Here is a 24,456-nt window from a genome sequence, read left to right on the forward strand (position 1 = left end):
AATGTGACAGTGACTTATGCACGTGTAATCATAGATGTGCAGTATATTAGAGGCTTTTTTCACCCCAGTAACCAAAAAGCTGTATTTCTGTCCTAAATGTGACAGTTACTTATGCACGTGTAATCACAGATTTGCTGTATATTAGAGGCTTTTTTCACCCTAACCAAAAATCTGTATTTCTGTCCTAAATGTGACAGTCACTTATGCTTGTCTAATCCCAGATGTGCAGAATATGAGAGGGTTTTTTCACCCCAGTATGCCAAAGCTGTATTTCTGGACTGGATAGATAGCCTATGCTGGTGCACTATCGTTGCATAAAATGGCTGCCGATCAGATATTGATATTGATGAAATGAAGAAAAAAAAGTTTGTTTTCAGCAGTAGTTGGCTCAGGGCAGGCTTAAAATTTTTTTGCCTTGCACCCACAAAACACTTTTTCTGTAGATTGCTGAGTACATAAACCAGTTCTTGATAAGATATCTCCCTGATCTTTCCCTCACAGCAGCTGCAGCCTCTCCCTACACTAATCCGAGCAGAGTGATGGGCGGCGTTAAGTGACTCCAGCTTAAATAGAGGCTGGGTCACATGCTGCAGTTGGCCAATCACAGCCATGCCAATAGTAGACATGGCTGTGATGGCCTTTTGGGGCAAGTAGTATGACGCTTGTTGATTGAATGCTTTGCAGCCTTTCAAAAAGTGCCATAAAAATCGCCGAACACCGAACCCGAACCCAAACTTTTACGTAAATGTTCGGGTGCCGAAAAATCTAAACTCTAAGCACAAGTCAAGGGAGAGCATTGGCTAATGAAATGCTCTGATGCTCAACTAATACGGGCTGATTGGGTAAGAAGGGGTTATTTACTGGTTCAGCTCTGAAGCCAGACAACCTCTTTAATAAAAGTTCTTAGATATTACATATCTGGAGGACTTTCTTCCCTTTCTGAGGGTGGGTAGTATATCATCAAACACCTGCATCTCCCAGGATGCATTGCAACTAGCTCTTTTTAACCTGTCCCTCCCCTGCATAGAAGTAGGCCCTCACATATACATATGGTATGCAATTCCCCCACAATTACCTTCACCAATGTCTAGAGCAGGGGTGCACAACCTTTGGTCCGGGAGCCACATGCGGCCCTCAATACCATTGTGTCCGGCCCCTAACCCTCTGGTAACAGAAATGTATGTCTAGGTCTTGTGGCTGCTCACATGTATCTTTCATGTATTCTTCCATTAGATGGGAATCCTGGAAATGTAACTAGACATTTCTGATATATACTGTATGTTCAATATGCTGTAAATATAGTATTTCAGTTGGTAATACGCCTTTAAGTTTTATTTTCGGCCCTTGGAAATGGTTTAGGCTTACAAAGTGGCCCCCAACCAGAAAAGGTTGTGCACCCCTGGTCTATATATTTCTATGAATTTAGATGTAGTGATGAATGTATGAGATCTCTATAAGATCCCTGCACCAGCACTGATGGGAAGGGAACATGGAAGCTACTGAGCATGTCAGTCCACCTCTGAATGCAGGAGAAGGTGGACCAGAAGAAGAAACAGCAGGAGGTGCTACAAATTAACTATATTTTTACTGTATACATACTGTAATAACACTTCATTTGAAACTCCCTAGTCATTGCATAGAATTTTTTTTTTGTAAATAACCCCTTTAAAAAGTAGTATTTAAGAAGTGTATGGTATGCATGTTAAATAGCCCTGTAAAGCAAACACACACCTGTATAGTATATTGATTGCTTTATATATGAGCAAAGTTCACTGGGAAAGACTGACACAGGCTGACAAAAGGAAGGAGTGATCAAAGCACACAGACTGCAGCCACCACTGTGGAGTTAATCAGTAATTTCAGGAAGTTCACTAGATGATAGGTTCCACCACCTCTCAATGGAGAACGACAAACAATCCCAGGGAAGCTTTTTATAAGTAAGACACCATCATGGGAAAGAAGAAGAAAGAAGAGACTGAGAAGGCTCCTGTCTCAAAATGTCCAGATAACTCCGCATTCAAACAGCAGAGAATCCCAGCATGGAGGCTCACCTTAACCCCCCAAATCGTCCTCAGCTCATTCTTTATCATCGGCCTCTTCTGTCTTAGTGTAGGAATCTGTTGGATTGTAGCCACTAGCAATGTTAAAGAAATATGGGTAAGAAATTAATACTTTTATACATATTTAATGATATTTTTGTTGTAAATTTTCATATATTTACTGTATTATTAGTATTTTTATTCTAACCATTTCAGAACTCAACCTATTTTGATTTTTTCATCTTCTTTTTTTCCCTCCCTGCCTTCCAAGAGCCATAACTTTTTTACTTTTCAACATAGCCAAATGAGGGCCTTTTTTGTGTGGGAGAAGCTGTATATGTTAATAACACCATTTCATGCACTGTATTTGGAAACAGGGAAAATATTATTTGTGAGGTGAAATTGAAAAAAAAATAACACAATTCAGCCATGGTTTTTTGGGTTGTGTTTCTACAACGTTCATTGTTCAGTAAAGTTGATGAGATGAGCTTATTGTAGACTGTAAGCCTTCGCAGGCAGGGTCCTCTCTCCTTCTGTACCAGTGTAACTCTTCTTGTCGATGCTTAATGCAACTGTCTGTATTATGTATGCGCACCCCTTTTCGTATGTACAGTGCCATCAAATGAATGGCGCTTTAATAACAAATAATAATTCTGTAGGTCAGTACAATCACCAAATTTATATAGTGTTTATTATGTTTTACTAAAAAAAAAAAAAAAAGATTTTTGAAAAATATTGTGCTATTTTCATTGTCAGATTCTGACAGGTATAACTTTTTTCTATTTCCATCTACAGAGCTGTGTAAGGCCTCATGCACACGACCGTTGTTTTATTCCGTGTCCGTTGTTCAGTTTTTCGTGATTTTCTGCGGACCAATTCACTTTCAATGGGTCCGTTGAAAACTCGGCTAATGCACCATTTGTCATCCGCGTCCGTGATCCGTGTTTCCAGTCCGTGAAAAAAATAGGACCTGTCCTATTTTTTTCACGGACAACGGTTTGCGGACCCATTCAAGTCAATGGGTCTGTGAAAAAACACGGAGGCACACAAGATTGTCATCCGCGTCCATTTTTTTCCTATCATTTGCATGGCAAACTTGACTTAGATTTTTTTTTAACTTTCCTTCATGTCTGGTGATTCTTCAAAAATAAATAAAGACACACGGAAACAAAAACGGAAATGGATCACGGAGCAACGGAACCCCGTTTGCATGAGGCCTAAGGGCTTGTTTTTTGAGGGGTGAGCTGTAGTTTTTAGTCCCACTTTGAGGTACATATGACATTCTCATTACTTTTTATTGTATTTTTTTGTAGAACAAAGTGACAAAAAAATTGAAAATCGGCCACTTTGTTTTCCTATTCAGACATTTTGGGATGCAGCAATACCAGCTATATTTATTTTTGTTATTGTTTATTTTTATATGTAGAATTAGGAAAGGGGGTGAATAATATTTTTTTTTATATTTTACGCATTTTTTTAACTGTAATTTTTAGTCCACTTAGGGGACTTGAGTCTATGAGATTGTTACTGGCTGCCTGTTAAACCTTGACGCAGGCCTGGGTCAACAGGCAGTTTGCTATGGCAGATCCAAGAGCTGTTACAAGGCCCCAGGTTTCCACAGCATCCAATTGGAGCGCTGCGATTACACAGTGGGGGCTCAGATTGGAGGACAAAGCAAACCCCCCTCTGCAGCATCTGAGTGGTTAATTGACGGGGATCAGAGTTATCCCCAATCCCAGTCATTGGAGCCGTGGATCAGCTGCATTACACAGCTAAAAACTGCTGTATATGGACTGGGCTCAGCTTTTGCGCCTGCACCATATATTTACAGTGCACCAATGAAGTACAGTTACATTATAGTACATGTAAAGGTTAATCATGGTCTGCATCATTTTTTTAGTTTTTTTCAATTTAAAATTGGGGTTGTCTCACTTCAGTAAATGGAATGTATAATGTAAAGAAAGTTATTACAAGGCACTTACTAATGTATTGTTATTGTCCATATTGCTTCCTTTGCTAGCTGGATTCATTTTTCCATAACATTATACACTGTTTGTTTCCATGGTTACAGACCACCCTGCAATCTATTAGTGGTGGTCATGCTTGCACACTATAGGAAAAAAAGTCAGCCTCTCTGGTGGCTGGGACCATGGGAGTGCACATAGGCTAGTGCTTTTTCCTAAATTGTGCAAACACGACCACCACTGATGGATTGCAGGCTGGAAACAAGCAGTGTATAATCTGATAGAGCAATGAATCCAGCCAGCAAATGAAGCAATTTGGACAATCACAATACATTAGTAAGTGGCTTGTATTAACTTTCTCTACATGATAAGTGCCACTTACCAAAGTGAGACAACCCCTTTAACGTGTCAAAAGCTGGCTATACCATCAAATATATATATATGCTGAACCCGCCCAGGGGACCAGGCAACTATTATGTATGTTGACCTTCCAACTGTCCCCCAATCGCAGATGTCGGGGGAGATTAGTATTGGGCTGTTTGATTTCAACATGTCCAATCCTTAGGAAGATAAACTCAGTGTCTCAGCTCCGCTCTGCTCAGAACACATGCATGCCCAGTGTAGCTGAGCTTACCTATATTTTGAGGGATTCAGAAGGGATAGCTTTCATCTGAATGAGCTTTAGGCTAATAGTTATCTCATGTAAAGGGCCAGTCTCGTTATTTCTTGTAGCTGTAGTGTGGCACGATTATGGAAGGTACAGAATCATTGTTGCCAGCTGAATCCTTTCACTTCCAAGTACAAAAACAAATTAAAGATCATAAGGCTACTTTCACACTAGCGTTTTTGCTGGATCCGGCAGGGTTCAGCAAAAACGCTTTCGTTACAGATAATACAACCATCTGCATCCGTTTGAATGGATCCGGTTGTGTTATCTTTAACATATTTTTAACATTGTCAAAACGGATCTGTTTTGAACTCCATTGAAAGTCAATGGGGGACGGATCTATTTTCTATTGTGGCAGTGTCACGGCCACGGTTATGGCCGTGACTCCTTGGGAGCCGCATACAGTTGCCCGCGGTTTGGGTTGTTGTTTCAACCGCAGCTTGAAGCATGATGTTGTTTGCCTCGGACAACAGGTATGTGTGCGGTTCCCTTGGAGTTTGTGTGCGTGTATGTATGCACTATTGTTTGTCTGTGTGCACTCTGTGTATTGTGTGGTGTGCACTGACACCTTTCCTGCACTGTGGTTGCCCGTGGCAACGTTTGGTGATGTGTACATGTGGTGGCAGTGTCCCGGCCTTTGGGCTGACTCCCAGGACACGGTTGCCACCCATGTCGTTGCCAGCGGCAACAGCCACAGTGTGTTCTAGTGTTGGACACTTTCTCTTTATGTTGGTGTTTCCCTTCCCTGGTTCTGGAAGGGTTAACCCCCTTCCCAGTGTGTGTGAGTCACTGGGTGTGTCTGACCGTTGGGGTGTGGCCTCTTAGGCCATGACAGGCAGATTGTGGCAGAGAAAACGGATTCATCCCCATTGACTTGCATTGGGGGTCATGATGGATTTCCGTTTTGCTCTGCATCCCAGGACGGAAATAAAAACCACAGCATGCTGCGTTTTTTTCTCCGTTCTGAGAACGGAACGGAATGCAGTTGAGTATTGTCCCCATTGACAATGAACGGGGACAAAACTGAAGTGTTTTTTTTTCCAGTATTGAGCCCATATGACGGAGATCAATACCGGAAAACGTTAACGCTATTGTGAAAGTACCCTAAAACAATTACTTGAACATGAATCATCTTCCTATTATCTTACCTGGTCTGCTGATTATCCTAAACCTTTGGCCCAGGAATTACCATCACTAATGAGGGCATAGGGCTGCATGCAAGAACTCCTCACAGATAATTGTGCCCAGATAAAAAGTAATTCTTTGGTTTGCCACTACATGCACATAAAAATACATCCAGGAGGGAAGAAAATAAGGGACATAAAAATGTAATGGATGTTTTTGCAATGCCTGATAAAAATGAAAAAAATGAAAAAAATAAAAAATAAATAAATCACCCAGCAGTAAGCCCTCATTAGCATGGGATAACATTGTGCAGGTAGCTGTATGGTGCCACACACAGTCCCACATGACTGCTGTACCATGGTCCATCAGCTGTATTTATGGAGCTAGGAGACAAAAGCTTCATATTTAGACGTATAGTGGAGCATGCACAATTTTGTTTCCGGTATGAAATCGGAGCCATGTGGAGATACTGTAAGGACCCATGCATTTCCAAGTCTGTCCAATTATGGCTCCAGTCCATATAATATGAAGCACCATATGCATGAAGCCTAATGGATAATGGGGTGGGTGTAGCTAAAGGCTCATGGCCTCTGCTGCAAGACTTCAGCTTTGGCCCCCCTTCCTTCAGTGCTTTGTGGCAAGGGAAGCACATCGCCTTCGTGCTGCTTGAGTCAAAAATTAAAACGACACCTATATCCCCCCCCCCCCCATGCCAAATTCTTGACCTAACTCCTTCCCTCCAGCCAGAGGTGTAACTTGGCCTGCATGCACTTTCTATAATACCAGTGTCTTCTTATGCGGCACAAAGGGTCTTTGTGCTCCTGGGCCCGGTATCGCCTGCTACCTCTGCACCCCCTATAGCTACGCCCCTGCTCTCCCCATGATATCATGACAGTAACAAGTCTATATTAGCTGTAAGATACCATAAAATAGGTGAGGTAGGTGACAGATTCCCTTTAAAGGGGTTCTCCAAGACCAGGAACCCCTTTTGATATTATCAGGCATGGTGCAGGGATAATAAAAAAAATATTCACCTGTCAATGGCACTCCAGTTCCGTTCTTCTCCTCTTCCAGTCCTGGAAGTGTGACAAGCTGTCTACACGACATGTCACCACTGCTGGATGATCATTGTGTGCAGGCACGGCACGTGCCACCACTGAGGACATTGCCTGACCAACAGTGATGACGTGCATGTAGATGGCACGTTCTGATTCAGTGGGGATCAGGGAGCTCACTACTGGAACCAGTGCGCCAGTGACAGGTAAGTCTTTTTTTTTTTCCTGTACCATGTCTGGCAATATCAAAATAGGTTCCCAGTTTCGGAGAACCCGTTTAACCCATAAAGTGTTAAGCTAATGATTCCTACATTGTGTAAATCCTACTTTCTGCTGGATGTGATACATTATATTGTGTTGTATTATTCACAGATCACCTATTCTGACCATTGTTCAAACTGCTCACAACTACTGGAAAAATCTTCAAATTCAAATTCATGCAAATGCACTGTTACGTTTTCTGTGAAAGAAAAGATTCAGGTCAGTAGAATGAAACTGATCAGACATAATATCATCTCACTCAGATATACTGACACTTGAATGGAGGCTTTGTTTTTTTATTATACTTTTTATTGAATTTTGAAATGCAAAAAAGTAGATTCAAAGTCAGATTCTAGGAACTGCAGCCTTCACAGCATGGAGAAAAGGAAGAGAACAGTCAGAGGAAGAGGAGAAGGTTAGAAGAAGCAGTTCAGAGGGGAGGGCTATAGTGGACATCAAAGTGTAGGTGGGTCTATGAGACGACTTATGGGAGGGGCAAGCTCCAAGAAGACGGTCAGCTTTTTGACAAATTTGTTGGAAGGAGGGTTCTTATATATAGAAAAAGATGCAGCGTTTGACCTCAGTGAAGTCCACAAAGTTCTGTACCTCACTTGTTTGGTTGCCAAAGAGATGAAGATCAGGCCATGAACCCTCTGAAGGACCCTCAGCCATTGCCCACCAATTCCACACTAGAGGAGCAGAGCTCCATCCATAGCAATCCAAAGGCTCTATTATCCAGATTGGATGCCTGTCATTTTCTATAGTTTTTGTTTTGGTATCCTGGTTAAGCCTGATCAACAAATGTTGGACTTTAGGGTATTTCCACCAGGTATGCAAGATGTTTCTGGGTAAGGTGTATGTTTGGAAGCAAGAGTGAGAATCTAGGGAACAAGTGGACAATTCGAAAGGGCATTACATAGCTACCTGGTAGGAGTTTTCAAAGAGCAAGAAATTATGAGAGATCTTGGTTGTCCTTTCCCACATGGCTTGCCATCTGAATTGTGGAACTGATATCCCAGATCTGTCTCCCATTTTTGTACATTGGCTTAGGTTAGGCTATATTTGTTAAATGATGCCTGAGGTGATCACTTCAGCTTTTTTTTTAGTTGTGTACACCCAGTAGTAAACTGTGGAGATATTACATGCATTTCATACCATTCTCTGGTTAGTCTTCTGCTTCTAATATATACAAGCAGACATCATCATATGAGTATTGGACAGCAGAAGTCACAGCACCATAGATAACTATAGTTCAGTGAGTTCGGGTCAGCAGTCAGTCCAGAAATGCGGCTGTCACATAGACTGTGCTTTACGGACCGCACATGCTTGTCTCAAACTGGCCATAGTCCTCATGCACACAACTGTATTGTAAGGATCTAGTCATTGTTGCTATTCATGCATGCGTTTTTTCATGGATCCAAAGAACTCACCACAGATCCTATTCTTTGTCCATTTTTGTGGATAAGAATAGACATTTCTATTGATGACCGTGAGAAAAAAAAAAGAATGCACATGGAAGCTATTCCTTTTTTAAGGATCCATTTTTACAGATATAGTGACTTTATGTACAGTATCCTTTTTACGGTTTTATTGTCATGTAACTTTCCATACAACAGGGAGAAGTCTTTTTGTATTACGGGCTCAGCAACTTTTTTCAGAACAATCGGAGATATGTGATATCCAGATTTGACACCCAGCTGCTTGGGAGAAATGTGACCACTGAAGAGGTCGGTATTATTTCACCTATATTTTTACTATTAGGATTTGTCCGTACATTTGGGTTTTAGTTTCTAGGATGATTATAGTAACTCTGCCTGTAGAACGTGATCAGCTGCTCAAACTGGCTATAGCTAGAGCAATTTTTCATGTGATGATAACCAATATACAGGGATAGGTTGAGAAAGAGAATTATTGGTGCTGAAGGGGCCCCAGCACTAGCCACAATTATAGGGCCCCACCAACCACAAGGAAGAGTAGCGTCAGGGGCCAGAGTGGTTGCTCTACACATTCTGCCTCCCTTCATGCTCAGGTAGCTGCTCGGTGGATGTTTTACCCTCTATTGCTGCTTTATACATCCCAATATTTGAATCCCAAATTGTAAGCCCTTCCTACGCTAATTCCTTAAAATAGCCTAAAAATATCATTTTCATGCCTCCTCCTCATTGGCAAATGATGTTGGGGGAGACAAGGATCGGGCGAAATGAATATTTTAGCCTGATCCTTTTGTTCTCCCAGGAAATGAACCACTGCCAGAAATGTTCTCCACTCTCCCCATAGAAGACACAGACGCATTCGGCAGAGCCAAACGTGTATGGGGGAGAAGGGAGGGGGTCAGGAGAGATAGCTATTGAATGTGTATGGGCAGCTTCACTCTGAGCACAGCACAAGAACCAGGCCCTAGGTCAGGGGAAGGCAACCTCCGGCACTCCAGCTATTGTAAAACTACAACTCCCAACATGCATAGCGTTTCTTGCTCTTCTCAGAACTCACATAGAAATGAATGGAGCATGCTGGGAATTGTAGTTTCACAACAGCTGGAGTGCTGAAGGTTGCTGATCCCTGCCTTAGATGAACAATGAAGATAACAAGTGACTCTGGAAATATGTGAGAAGCTAAATATAATCTACACAGTTACATTATCACAGGGTAATAACCTGAGCCTCCCGCACCACTCCCCGCTTCCGGTTACAATGTTACTCACTTTTTATGGCACCTACAGAATACGTCAAATGAACTGTAAAAAGCAATGAATGGATATTGCCACTGAATAAACAGAAGCTGCATAAAATGTGAAGAAAATATATCATTGAAATTCAAACGATACACGATTATGTTGGAATTTCATCCATAGTTAATGCTTTACATACCCCAGGAAGAAGGTATACAAGGGAGCTCTTAACAAGCTCTGCCTCTAAGCCACCCGTTAAGGTAAGGTAGCTATCCTATACGTCAATAGGGGAGATTTATCAAACTGGTGTAACGTAGAACTGGCTTAGTCGCCCATAGCAACCAATCAGATTCCACCTTTCATTTATCACAGCTCCTTTGGAGCAATCTTACACAATGTTTGACCTCTTAAATAGGCCTTGAGACATGACTTGGATATTGAATAAGCCAGCACCGCATCTGCAGACAGCTGTTTTGGGGTGAAGTGCAGAGCAGAGAGCACTGACTTTACTGCGTGAGAGGCCTAAGTCAGGATTTAGGAAGTATTATTTCTCCTTATAAGTGGCATTAGAGGCAGCGCTAGCTAAGAGCTCATTTACATACCTTCCTTCCCAGAGGAGCATTAATGATTATAATGATTATAATTTTAAGCAGATTCATAAGTTTCACATCTAGGATATATTGTAACAGCATGATAGGCCCGGGGCTGTCTACCCAATTTGGGCCCCTCCCTCCATTTTAATTTAGTTTTCTTTTGTATGAAGAGGCGGCGGGGCTTTGTGAGCACCACAGTCTCTTCCTAGGCCTTATGACATTTCCAGACAAAAAAACAAAATACCCCTAATTAGCTCCTAAACTGAAAAATTTGGTCAGCAAATTTAAAATACATATAATTATAATAAACTTGGAGGAGAATACAGCACCACATACCTCTTACATCCAGGGACATTTCCTGTCATGTAGACTTTCTCTTTCCTCTTCTCCTCCATTTGACCCAGACCACCATGACAAATTCTTTCAGCCGCATCTCGTCTCTGCAGAGTTTGTAACACAGAGACGTTAGATTTCTCAATTTTTCCATCAACCTCCCCATCCTGGTGTTCCCACAGTGTCATCCTGCTGCCACCCCCAATACCTGTGCCCCGTTGTGCTCCCCAATGTCCCAGGTACTATACTGCTGAAAAAATGGTGACCCTAATAGACATAATTGGGGTCATTTATCAAACTGGTGTAGAGTAGAACTGGATTTCCAAAAGAGCTGTCAAAATGAAAGGTGGAATCTGATTGGTTGCTATGGGCAACTAAGCCAGTTCTACTTTACACCCCAAATGTCCCTACAGTGTCTGCAGCAGTTATAATGTCCCCTAGAGTGCCCCCAGTAATAATAACACCCTATATTGTGCTCCAGGTAGTAATCCCTGTATAGTGTCCCCAAAAATAATAGAATTGCCCCTACAGTGCCTCCTCAATAGCAACGCCCTCCATGCTGTCCCAAATAGTAATTTCTCCCACACTGCCCCCACATAGCAATCCCCCATATTAGTTTGCTCCCACACAGTTATTTCCCCAACAAAGAAATTTCTACCACACAGTAATTTCCCCCACAATGTCCCCACACAGTAATTTCCCCCACATTGCCCCATATAGTAAATTGCCCCCACATAGTAATCCTTCCCATAATAATTTCCCCCCACATCTTAATCCCTCCCATAATAATTTGCGCCCACACAGTAATCCCCCCATTAATAATTTGCCCCCACATAGCAATTTCCCTGATGTACTGTCTCTTCACATGTCCTCCTGTGTCCCCCCTCTCCCAATGTCTCCCCATGTCCCCCAAAGATGGCACATAAAATAAAATAAAAATAAATAAATAAAAAAAACTAAAAGCTAAATACTCACCTATGTCCGGGTGCGTGATGGCAGGCGCGCACACGTCACTGTACTGCGTCCTGGGACAGGCGCATGCGATGATGTCATCACCCCCGCCTGCACCGGGATTTCACTACCGCATAGGCCTCAGTCCTACTAGGCCCGAAGCCTATGGCGGTGATCGGCAGCGGGGCAGGGAACTATGCGCTCCCATGCCCCGCTGCAGTATGTGGACGTTCGGGTCGGGGTTGGGCCCCCCAGCGATGCTGGGCCTGGGGCTGCCAACCCGAACGCCCCTATTGTAATCCGCCATTGAACAGCATCAGGTTAACTGAATTAAGGCTCTTTCACACCAGCGCTATGGATTGCTGTTGATCTATTCGACCCGAACAGAGCTAAACCAATCCCATTGACTATAATGTAGTTTGTTTCCATCCGGGAGAACACTGTTTTAGCAGAGAAAAAAGTCCTGCATGCAGAATAATGAAATCTGCGATGGAGGCCCAGTACGGAGCCTCCCACACAGATGTAAACAGACCCTTAGTAGAATTTAATCTTAATTCTTGTTTGTTACTCTCTCTAGATTGGCGGCTACTGCGCTCCATTTTCTGTATATAATAATGGCACCCCAATGGCTCCTTGTGGTGCAATTGCCAACAGCATGTTTAATGGTAAGTAGGTAGTACACAGTATCCAAATAATACTACCATATAGTGATCACATAGAATTGCTATATATTTCCCACACAATACTGCCACTCAGTGTTGACCTAAAACTGCCTGTCTAAACAATAATGATACACAATTCTTAAATAGTAGAAAAGTTAAAGAGAATGTGTCATCAGAAAATGACCTGCTGTTTAATTCACTTTTTTATGCTTAACATATTTTTTTTTATAATTTCTGATGATGTTTTTCTAATTTTCCATGTCACTTTTTATATTTAAACTAAAATGAAAAATCCTACAGTTTTAGCACTGGCCACTATGTCTAATAATTGGCACCACTTCTTGGTTTGTACAGATCACTTTACTGCAGTTACCTCCTTATCTGTCATTCTAATCCTGCCTGTAATGATATCACCTCTGTGTATAGATAAGACAGAATCCTCTATTCATAATAGGTGATTGACAAGGCTTATCTATTCTTTCATTGTACAATTACCTCTGCACAGGTCACAGAGCATGCCCAGAAAACTTTCCTATAGAAGTCAATAGGGTCAGCTCCTGACCATTGTGTCTATGGACACGGGGCTGCCATAAATATTTTTTTTTTTAAATGCTGTTAAGAACAGCTCAGACAAGATGGGCGCCCCCATAATAAATAAATAAAAAATCTACAATCAGAAAATAAAAACAGATTAGAAAAAAGGATATTTGCTACTATCTGGTTTTAACTGGCAGATAAAAATTTTGGTGACACATTTCTTTGAAAAGGTTGTCCAACAGTAGAAAAAGGCATTTATTGCTTTTGATGTGTAAAATAATGTAACTTACTAGTATGCCTTAATTTTTCACTTCTGTATTCGTTCCAACATAGACATTTAGCCACATCCTCAGTAATAGGATTCTCTGCAACAGCCATGATGAAAAAAAGGTATGGCTTAGCTAATGGACTGAGCCAGACAGACGGACCCTTCAAGCACACCACTAAGGGTTAGGCAGCTCCTCATCTGTGCTGGAACGAATGCAGAAGTGGTACTTCTTGTACCACATGACAGGAGGTGAAAAAGGGTAATGCAAACAGTTTTGAAAAATAAAATATAATAGTAAGTTACACTTTTTGTACTTAAAAAAAATAATTATTTTTAATTCTTTGGATAACCCCTTGGATAATAAACTCCCTGGTAGTCTAGTGCAGTGAAATCTTACATTCTTGACTGGCAACCCCTAAAAACAGCCCTGGTCATGCAGTTTTCTAATTGGCTACTTCTGTACCTACAACCCAATTTCCAAAAACGTTGGGACACTGTGCAAAATGTACGTAAATGAACAGAATGCAATGATTTACTAATCTCAACCGTTGTGTGCATCCGTGGCCGTTGTTCCGTTTTCCGTAATTTTCTGTGGACCCGTTGACTTTTAATGGGTCCGTTTAAAACTCGGAAAATGCACCGTTGTTAATCAGCGGCCGTGATCTGTGTTTCCTGTCAGTCAAAAAAATAGGACCTGTCCTATTTTTTTGACGGACAACGGTTCACGGACCCATTCAAGTCAATGGGTCCGTGAAAAAACACGGAGGCACACAAGATTGGCATCAGCGTCCGTGATCCGTGGCATTAGGCTGCTTTCACACAGACGGATCGCAGATCCGTCTGCATAAAAGCTTTTTCGTGAAAACTCAGATCTGACAGTATATTCTAACACAGAGGCGTTCCCATAGTGATGGGGACGCTTCAAGTTAGAATATCCTACGAACTGTGTACATGACTGCCCCCTGCTGCCTGGCAGCACTCAATCTCTTACAGGGGGCTGTGATCTGCACAATTAACCCCTCAGGTGCCGCACCTGAGGGGTTAATTGTGCGTATCATAGCCCCCTGTAAGAGATCAGGGGCTGCCAGGCAGCAGGGGGCAGACCTCCCCCCTCCCCTGTATTACATTCATTCGTGGCCAGTGTGGCCCCCCTCCCTCCCTCCCCAATATTATATTCATTGTTGGCCACTGCGGCCTCCCCTCTCCCCCCTCTAATTAAAATCACGTTCCCCCATCATTGGTGGCCAGTGCGGCCTCCCCTCTCCCCCCCTAGTAAAAATCACCTTCCCCCATCATTGGTGGCCAGTGCGGCCTCACCTCTCCCCCCCCCCCTAGTTAAAATCACGTTCCCCCATCATTGGTGGCCAGTGCGGCCTCACCTCTCCCCCCCCCTATTAAAATCACGTTCCCCCATCATTGGTGGCCAGTGCGGCCTCCCCTCTCCCCCCCTAATTAAAATCACGCTCCCCCATCATTGGTGGCCAGTGCGGCCTCACTTCTGCCCCCCCCACCCTAGTTAAAATCACCTTTCCCCATCATTGGTGGCAGCGGAGAGTTCCGATCGGAGTCCAAGTTTAATCGCTCAGGCTCCGATCGGTAACCATAGCAACCAGGATGCTATAAGCAATGCGCCGCACAGACCTTTCACTTACCAGTAGGAGGAGCTCCCGGCCAGTCACAGACATCGCAGGTAAGTACAATGCTTCTAAAAATTGCTGAGTAACCATGGCAACCAGGATTGCAGTAGCGTCCTGGTTGCCATGGTTACCGATCGGAGCCCCAGCGATTAAACTGGGACTCTGATTAGAACTCTTCGCTGCTACCCATGATCGGGGGGGGGGGGGGGGAGGGGAGGCCGCACTGGCCACCAATGATGGGGGAACATGATTTTAATTAGGGGGGGGGAGAGGGGAGGCCGCACTGGCCACCAATGATGGGGGAATGTGATTTTAATTAGGGGGGGGAGAGGGGAGGCCGCACTGGCCACCAATGATGGGGGAATGTGATTTTAATTAGGGAGGGGGAGAGGTGAGGCCGCACTGGCCACCAATGATGGGGGAACGTGATTTTAATTAGGGGGGAGAGGGGAGGCCGCACTGGCCACCAATTAATATAATATTGGGGAGGGAGGGGGGCCACACTGGCCACCAATGAATGTAATACAGGGGAGGGAGGGGGGTCTGCCCCCTGCTGCCTGGCAGCACCTGATCTCTTACAGGGGGCTATGATACGCACAATTAACCCCTCGGTTAATTGTGCGGATCACAGCCCCCTGTAAGAGATCGGGTGCTGCCAGGCAGCAGGGAGCAGTAATGTACACAGTTCGTAGGATATTCTAACTTGAAGCGTCCCCATCACTATGGGAACGCCTCTGTGTTTGAATATACTGTCGGATCTGAGTTTCGCGTTCTAACTCAAATCCGATGGTATATTCTAACATAGAGGCGTTCCCATGGTTATGGGGACGCTTCAAGTTAAAATATACCATAGGATTGGAGAAAACTCAGATCCGATGGTATAATAGGGACTCCTGACTTTACATTGAAAGTCAATGGGGGACGGATCCGTTTGCAATTGCACCATTTTGTTTCAACGTCAAACGGATCCGTCCCCATTGACTTGCATTGTAAGTCAGGACGGATCCGTTTGGGTCCACACGGCCAAAGTGAGACATTTTACCATTTATGGATCTCAAAAAAGTTGGGACAGGGCCATGTCTACTAGTGTGGAGCATCCCCTCTTCTTGCAACAACAGTCTGTAAACATCTGGGAAATGAGGAGACCAATTGCTGGAGTTTTGGGAGAGATAAGATTCTAGCTGCTCAACAGTCCTGGGGCTTCTTTGTTGGATTTTTACTGGATCATTTATGATGAACCAAATGTTTTTTTTATTTTTGAAAGCACCCAGACTGTTCTTTTGTGAAGCCATGCTGTTGTGATGGATGCAGTATGCAGGTTAGCATTGTTGTGCAAGGCATTCCCTGAAAGACACGTCTGAATGGGAGCCAGGGGTGTAGCTATAGGGGATGCAGTGGACCCAACTGCGACCGCGGGCCCCCAAGCCAGTGGTGCACCGCCAATTATGCATCATCGTCCTCAGGACGGCAATACAGTTGAATGTTGTGGGGGGGAGGGGGCACGGGAGAGATTTCTCTCTGCCCCGCCGTTACTCTCTGATAGGCTTCAGGCACCGCATCGCCGGCAGCTGCATGGAGGTAAGTACATGTTTTTATTGTTTTTTTTATTTGGCACCATGATGTTGGGCCACGATGGGGAAGGGATAGCACTATAGGGGAATCTACTGGGGGGGGGGGGGCTAAATAGTGGCATTTTGTAGTGGCACACTTAAGGGGGCTCACATTATGGGGGGGCACTATGGGGACACTGGTTCTACTGGGGGCACTAATGGGACATTTTTTGTACTGGCACACAGAAGGGGGCATTTTTGGCACTGGCATGCATTATAAGGAGGTATTTTTTGCACTGGAATGCAGTATAAGGGGGTATGTTTTGCACTGGTTTATATTATTAGGGAGTATTTTTTGGACTGCCGCACATTATAAGGGGGTATTTTTTGTACTAGCACACATTATAAAGGGGTATTTTTGTACTGGCACACATTAGGGGAATTTTTTTTTACTGGCACACATTATAAAGAGAATATTTACTACTTGGGGACTATTGGGAACATAATTACTAGTATGGGCACAATGGGGCATTATTACTATTTGGGGCATTGTTAACACTAAGGGCACTCTGGCAGGTAATTATTTCTTATGTTGGGACGTTGGGAAGCACTATTACTATGGGGGGCACCCTGGCACAGTATCAGTTTAGCACAATTATTTTTGGGGGGCATTATGTTTATTAGTATCAGGGGCACTATTTGCTGGACACAGTTTTTTTTTAGGGTACTGTGTACCAATAATTATTGAAGGGTGAATTGTTTCTGCAATATAGTATTGGGCAGCACAGTGGGCATAGTATTGGGATGGCAGGATCGGGTTTTGAGAAGGTGAGAGGATGATGGAAAAGTAGGAAACTAAGATTCTGTTTGTCAAACTCTGCAGAGACAAGAGATGGCTGAAATAAATCATTATGGTCTGAAAGGAGAAGATGAGGAAAGAGAATGTCTAGATCAGAGAAGACATCACTAGATGTAATAGGTATGCGGTACTGTATTACCCTGTATGTTTTGTAATGCTGTAAGTAATGTTTTTCAAGTATGTCTTGAACAGAAGGGCTGGAGAGAAGGGGTTAGGCTGAGAATTTGGCATGGGGGTTCCATTTCAATGTTTGCCTCAGGCAGCAGAAAGGCTACGTGCTTCCCTGCCCCTTGCCACAAAGCATTGAGGGAAGGAGGCCAAAGCTGCACTCTTGCACCAGGGTCAATGAGCCTTTAGCTACACCACTGATGGGAACTTATATACTGTATACTGCAACTTCATACCATCACAGATGCAAGCTTTCGAAATTGTATTCTATAACAAACTGGATGGTCCCTCTCCTCTTGAGTCTGCAGAACACGGCGTCAAAAAACAATTTCAACTTTTAAATCACCTGATCACAGAACAGTTTTCCATTTTGCCTCAGTCCATTTTAATTAACATATAGCTTCTTCTTTGCATGATGCAGCTTTAATTTGCATTTGTTGATTGCACAGCGAACTATGTTCACAATGATTTCTGGAAGTGTTCCTGAGCTCATGCAGTGATTTCCAGTACAGAACCATGCCTGTCTTCAATGCAATGCCACCTGTCTGTAGACATAAATTTCTCCAGATTCTCAGAATCTTGTGATATTATCTACTGTGGATAGTGGGATATTCAAAGTCTTCTCCCTCAAATTCTCAACAGAGTCCCGATGCACAAGCCGATAAGAACAATAGGTAAAAAGCATGATCTGCTTCACCAGCTGTTTTTTATTAGTACTACTTACTTTTCCAATCTTTTGTTGCTTCTGTCCAAACTTTGAGATGTTTTGCTGCCATCAAGTTCTAAATGATTTTTTTCATGAAATGGTAAAATGTCTCACTGTCAACATCATGTGTTCTATGATCTATGGTGAATAAAATATGGGTCAACGAGATATGCAAATCATTATATTCTGTTTTTATTTACATTAATGTACATTTTACACTGTGTCCCAACTTTGTTGGCATTGGGGTTGTACTTCGTTTTCTATTGGTTACTTACATTTTTCTTGAAGTTATTGAATATTGAAGTTATTTCTTGAAGTTATTGTTATTGTATTATTCAATTAAAAGATTACATCTGTTCTGGTCGTGTGATGCTCACACAGATTCGGAATAAACCTTTTCTGTGATTCTACATAATATCTTTTACCTTCTGTGTTAGATACAATAACACTGGTCTATCAACCGAACTCCACTTCCGAAATCCCAGTTCCACTGCTAAAAACTGGAAACACCTGGTGGTCTGATAAGAATGTAAAGTTTAGTAACCCCAAACCAAAGGATGATCTTGTGCAGGCATTTTCAGGTAATGTACATTTCTCACATAATATTGGAAATCCGGAATCTACTTTTTCCAAGGGTGTCCTAGGGATCTTAGCCAAAGTCTTAGCTAAGTGTCCTCCTTTGAGTTGAAATGTTATACAATGTTTTATTAGTTATGATGATCCTGGACCTTGTGTGGGGATCCTGAGCCATGTAATCAAACAAGACAGCTCTAAAGACATTAGAAGTAGTATCTAAAGCTCCTATCTAGTGCCACCAGGTCACTCAAGTGTAGAGCATGGGTTAGGTTAGGATAGGTATTACTGTAGCTGGAAAATGGGGATTACAGATTTTAGTCCATAATAGCAAAGGGAAGCTATAGCTGTTCAGTCCGTTTCAGCAACAAAAGAGTGTAGAAGTAATGAGAATACAGATAAAATTAAAAACAGGGTGTCCTATAAGACAGCAAGCATTGCTAGATGTCAGGACCAGTCCACAGGCACAAACAAAATCCCAGCACAAGGAATAGCAAACATACAGGATAAGGACTAGGAACTAGGCAAAACTATGGCAGAAAAAGACAGAAGGAGCAGATCTTCAGGAACTAAGCTATAGAAACAGTGCAGAGGTCTACTGATAAGTAAGATCATGATCTGAAGATCATAAAGCAATAAGCACTAGTGGTCTAAGAACATGGATGAACATAGAGCTGTACTACAGTACTTCTTGTGTGTGCAACATCCAATGCAGGTAGTTAGTATAGAGAAAACAGATAATGTTGAGGATTTGAATTTCAACACCAGATCCTTTTGTTCTCCAGGGAGATATGCCACTATAACAAAATAATAGCAAAGACAGGTGCACTCTGCGGTCTTACTAAACCCTCAAACTGATTTTAAAATTGAGAGATTAGCCAACATGTCCTACGGTGTAGGACATGTCTGAGCCCGAGCACCGTGCCAAGGTTTCTCAAGTAGCCCGGGACCTAACACTCTCCTACCTGAGCCGTATGGGCAATACCAGGAGCTGCTGTGGGCATCCTCCACCGTATGCATTTTTGCTGGGGATCGTCATTAGCAATGGGCCACAAGTGCAGGATTTGCTCCCCTATATATATGCACAACTGCATGTGGGTTTGAGCACCTCCTGCTAATACCACGCCATTCTTTCCAGTTTGTATATATAGAGATATGCCACTACCAAAGGTGTCCACCCCTGGCTGGAGTGGAGAAAAGTTAGGCTGGATAAAGAAAGAGCATTTGGTAGTGGGACATGGTATTAACCTAGGGTGACCATATCAACACACATACATGCTTGGCCAATCCATTGTGCAAAAGAAATGCACCAAATTGCTTCAAATTTTGCCACAATTTACGACAGGTCTAGGTACTCTCACTTTAGTAAATGTGGGCCAATGTGTTTAATACCTCCATTTAGTATGGAAATACTGCTACCATATGGTGCACACATGACAGTGCCATATATTTCCCACATAATAGTGCCATTCAATGCTAAAATAAAACTGCTATGTCATAATTATCCTGGTATAGATGACAAGACACAATATTCTATAAAGTGCATTTAATCTAATTTCATTGCAAAATAAGTCTTACAGCAGTGTACGGCATCAAATAACACTCCACTAGAAAAAGTGCAGAATCTGAATACTTACCACCCGTTCATAGCATAATATGCGGCATGTTCATTCTGTGGTAGAGAGGTAGCGCATTCAAATGCTAGATTGCAATGTCTTGGGGACCACATCTCCTTCCTCTTGAGTAAAGTTCCCAGTGGTCTATGGCAGTAAAAATCTTTTATTCTACTAATCTTATTTTGCCTCCTGCTGACACCAGCTCTGATCATACATGTTAATACAGTTGCAAGAAAAAGTATGTGAACCCTTTGGAATGATATGGATTTCTGCACAAATTGGTCATAAAATGTGATCTGATCTTCATCTAAGTCACAACAATAGACAATCACAGTCTGCTTAAACTAATAACACACAAAGAATTAAATGTTACCATGTTTTTATCGAACACACCATGTAAACATTTACAGTGCAGGTGGAAAAAGTATGTGAACCCCTAGACTAACGACATCTCCAGGAGCTAATTGGAGTTAGGTGTCAGCCAACTGGAGTCCAATCATTGAGATGAGATTGGAGGTGTTGGTTACAGCTGCCCTATAAAAAACACACACCAGTTCTGGGTTTGCTTTTCACAAGAAGCATTGCCTGATGTGAATGATTCCTTGCACAAAAGAGCTCTCAGAAGACCTACGATTAAGAATTGTTGACTTACATAAAGCTGGAAAGGGTTATAAAAGTATCTCCAAAAGCCTTGCTGTTCATCAGTCCACGGTAAGACAAATTGTCTATAAATGGAGAAAGTTCAGCACTGCTGCTACTCTCCCTAGGAGTGGCCGTCCTGTAAAGATGTCTGCAAGAGCACAGGGCAGACTGCTCAATGAGGTGAAGAAGAATCCTAGAGTGTCAGCTAAAGACTTACAAAAGTCTCTGGCATATGCTAACATCCCTGTTAGCGAATCTACGATACGTAAAACACTAAACAAGAATGGATTTCATGGGAGGATACCACAGAGGAAGCCACTGCTGTCCAAAAAAAACATTGCTGCATGTTTACAGTTTGCACAAGAGCACCTGGATGTTCCACAGCAGTACTGGCAAAATATTCTGTGGACAGATGAAACCAAAGTTGAGTTGTTTGGAAGAAACACACAACACTATGGGTGGAGAAAAAGAGGCACAGCACACCAACATCAAAACCTCATCCCAACTGTGAAGTATGGTGGTGGGGGCATCATGGTTTGGGGCTGTTTTGCTGCGTCAGGGCCTCGACGGATTGCTATCATTGAAGGAAAAATTAATTCCCAAGTTTATCAAGACATTTTGCAGGAGAACTTAAGGCCATCTGTCCACCAGCTGAAGCTCAACAGAAGATGGGTGTTGCAACAGGACAACGACCCAAAGCATAGAAGTAAATTAACAACAGAATGGCTTAAACAGAAGAAAGTACGCCTTCTGGAGTGGCCCAGTCAGAGTCCTGACCTCAACCCGATTGAGATGCTGTGGCATGACCTCAAGAAAGCGATTCACACCAGACATCCCAAGAATATTGCTGAACTGAAACAGTTCTGTAAAGAGGAATGGTCAAGAATTACTCCTGACCGTTGTGCACGTCTGATCTGCAACTACAGGAAACGTTTGGTTGAAGTTATTGCTGCCAAAGGAGGTTAAACCAGTTATTAAATCCAAGGGTTCACATACTTTTTACACCTGCACTGTGAATGTTTACATGGTGTGTTCAATAAAAACATGGTAAAATGTATTCTTTGTGTGTTATTAGTTTAAGCAGACTGTGATTGTCTATTGTTGTGACTTAGATGAAGATCAGGTCACATTTTGTGACCAATTTGTGCAGAAATCCATATCATTCCAAAGGGTTCACATACTTTTTCTTGCAACTGTATATACTGTAGATGACTCATAGCATTGAGAAGCTTTTTGTTAACTCAGAAGAAAATTCTGCTCTAGTGATATGACTGTCACACAGATCCAGACTCAAACACAGCACTAACAAACCAACCAACCATTATTTTGTCTTTGTAGGAAGTGCCAGGCCACCATATTGGCAGAAACCAGCTTACGCTCTTGATCCTCTTGACCCTAATAACAATGGTTATATAAATGATGATTTTATCAATTGGATGAGAGTGGCAGCTTTCCCGAACTTCAGAAAACTTTATAGACGTATCTCACGAATACAACAGTTCTCTGATGGCCTTCCACCTGGAAATTACACCTTCGTCATTGAAAACAGTATCCTTAAATCTGAGGGCATATTTTGTGATATATAACTTCCTTCCATCAAGTTGTTAGAATAAATCAACCATTCCTATCTCACCAACCACTCTCAGATATGACAGGTGGTGTCGAACCTTACTGGGTGTTGGGAGGAAGAAAAAAGTTTATGGTTCTGACCCAAATTCCCAGGTTAATTTGTTGGTGCCCCTATAGCACAATAGTATATAGAGCTGTCCTCAGCTAGAGAGTCGTGTGAAGACATACACACTCCAGCTCTAAAGTCTCAAGGGAGCTCATTTGGCACTCCATCCCTGTACCGCACTTGTGCCGAACGAGCTACCACAAGACTTTTGGTCCAGGCGTGAGTACATCTTCTGACTATGAATATTGCATAACCCCTCAGTGCTTTGCACTGGTGTATCTGACAACTATGGGTCAGCCGCCAGCTCACTGGAACTACTCCAGGAGTTAGCTGCCTGGTTGGTTCCCTGCAGCAAAGTCTAGATATTCGGATAGGGAACTACTAGAAAGCTATATTGAAAAAATAATCAGCACTAAATTTTGCACAAAAGAAACAAAAATGCACGTTCAAGGGCTGAAATCAAATAGAGGTGATATTTATAAAAATCAATCTATTATCGTCTTAACTTAAAAACTCAGATTTTCCAGTATCTAAATTCGGAGGGAAAAAGCATGTGATCCTGTCAACCCTATCATGGTGTGGAGGAAGTAACATGTTTCTGGGAATTGCATACACTGTGACTGGAGCAGCCATTGTACTCACAGCATTTGCCATGCTTGCTGTGCACCTGAAGAAACGGAAGCCTAAGAAGAAATTTTCTGTCAGATAAGTTAAATTGGCAGTAACCTTCTGGTATCTCACTGACTCTTTTTTTTGTTTTTATTGCTGCGTCTGTAAAATAAAAATGACACATCCCACATCAGGGTTTCTAAATGCAGATAATTCTCTTAGCTTATATTAGCAAGGTCACAGATCCATATTGTTCGAAGACAGAAGAATTTACCAATGGAAGAATTGCCTCTTGGGTTGAATACTGTGCCATACTGTCATTCAACTTTTTTTTTCTTTTAGGAAAAAATCTGACTTTTTATTAAGGCCTCATGCACACGGCCGTTGCCCGACCGTGCCCATATTGTGGCCCGCAATATGCGGGCACCGGCCGTGTGCACCCCGCATCACTCCAAACCTTAAATTTGCATACAATCCATGTTACCTTTATCCTCATTAATGCAAATGTCTTGACACTGATGACACATTATGTGTTCCTGGATTGAAAATACGATTTACAAGTTCCCTTATTCGTTTGCACATAGTACTACCCACGTACTGCATATTACATTAACTACATGTTTGGTGGAGCAATTAATAAATGATTTGATAACATGTGAGACCCCTGTATTTGTAGATATTATTTCCTTGGTATTATTAATGAATTTGCATGTTCCACGCCGAGAGGAATCACATTAATAAGTACCAGTGTTGTGCAGCCAAGTTTCCTTTGTTTTACCCATACTGATAACATACAAAAAACAAAGCAAAAAAAACGAATGTTGCAATTTTGAATAGGATGAATAAAATAACCAATTTCATGTATTTTTATTAGTTTTATTATCCTTTTAACTGTATGTATTTAGCAGTGTAGATAACGCACTATTGATCTTTGTAATTTAACTAATGAATTGCGCTCTACTCTGTTAGTGAAACAGTTCATTCCCTGTAATGCCATTACCAAGGACAAGTCATACTATGTCCGAAACGCGTAGGCCCTGGATTAATTCTCCAGGAGTGCTGGAGAATTAATCCACTTTTCTATTGGAATTTCACTAGTTGGTCTGCCGCCGAGACTCCTCCCTGGACCCGATGTCCGTACCTTCATTGTCAAAGGACTACTGGTGTTTTTCTGTGATTTTCCTCCAAAGCCTCCCTTACCTGAAGGATCTGCTGCTGAGGATGTGAAGAATGATGGGCATGAGCAAATGGCCCTCGTAATTTTGATTTCAGAACATTTCATTTGTTAAGGAGGTTGT

General features: G+C 42.4%; 1 protein-coding gene across 1 annotated transcript; it reads left to right on the forward strand.

Moving 5' to 3' along the window:
• Positions 1–1,878: 1,878 nt before the first annotated feature.
• Positions 1,879–24,001, forward strand: LOC122933050 (cell cycle control protein 50C-like). Its single transcript, XM_044287788.1, has 7 exons — positions 1,879–2,157; positions 7,223–7,330; positions 8,728–8,838; positions 12,234–12,321; positions 18,481–18,624; positions 22,213–22,422; positions 23,068–24,001. Exons 1-7 carry the CDS (start codon positions 1,951–1,953, stop codon positions 23,256–23,258), a joined length of 1,059 nt encoding a protein of 352 aa, XP_044143723.1. The 5' UTR covers positions 1,879–1,950; the 3' UTR covers positions 23,259–24,001.
• Positions 24,002–24,456: the final 455 nt, after the last annotated feature.

Source organism: Bufo gargarizans, chromosome 3 (genome assembly GCF_014858855.1).
Source record: "Bufo gargarizans isolate SCDJY-AF-19 chromosome 3, ASM1485885v1, whole genome shotgun sequence".
In the NCBI taxonomy this organism is placed as follows: domain Eukaryota; kingdom Metazoa; phylum Chordata; class Amphibia; order Anura; family Bufonidae; genus Bufo; species Bufo gargarizans.

Bases quoted from the DNA above. Each gene is read 5' to 3' on its own strand.
- LOC122933050 (XM_044287788.1), top strand. From the start codon at position 1,951: ATGGGAAAGAAGAAGAAAGAAGAGACTGAGAAGGCTCCTGTCTCAAAA. The intron at 8,839-12,233 runs GTCGGTATTATT...TACTCTCTCTAG, and splicing joins GAAATGTGACCACTGAAGAG to ATTGGCGGCTACTGCGCTCC. The intron at 12,322-18,480 runs GTAAGTAGGTAG...CTTCTGTGTTAG, and splicing joins TGCCAACAGCATGTTTAATG to ATACAATAACACTGGTCTAT.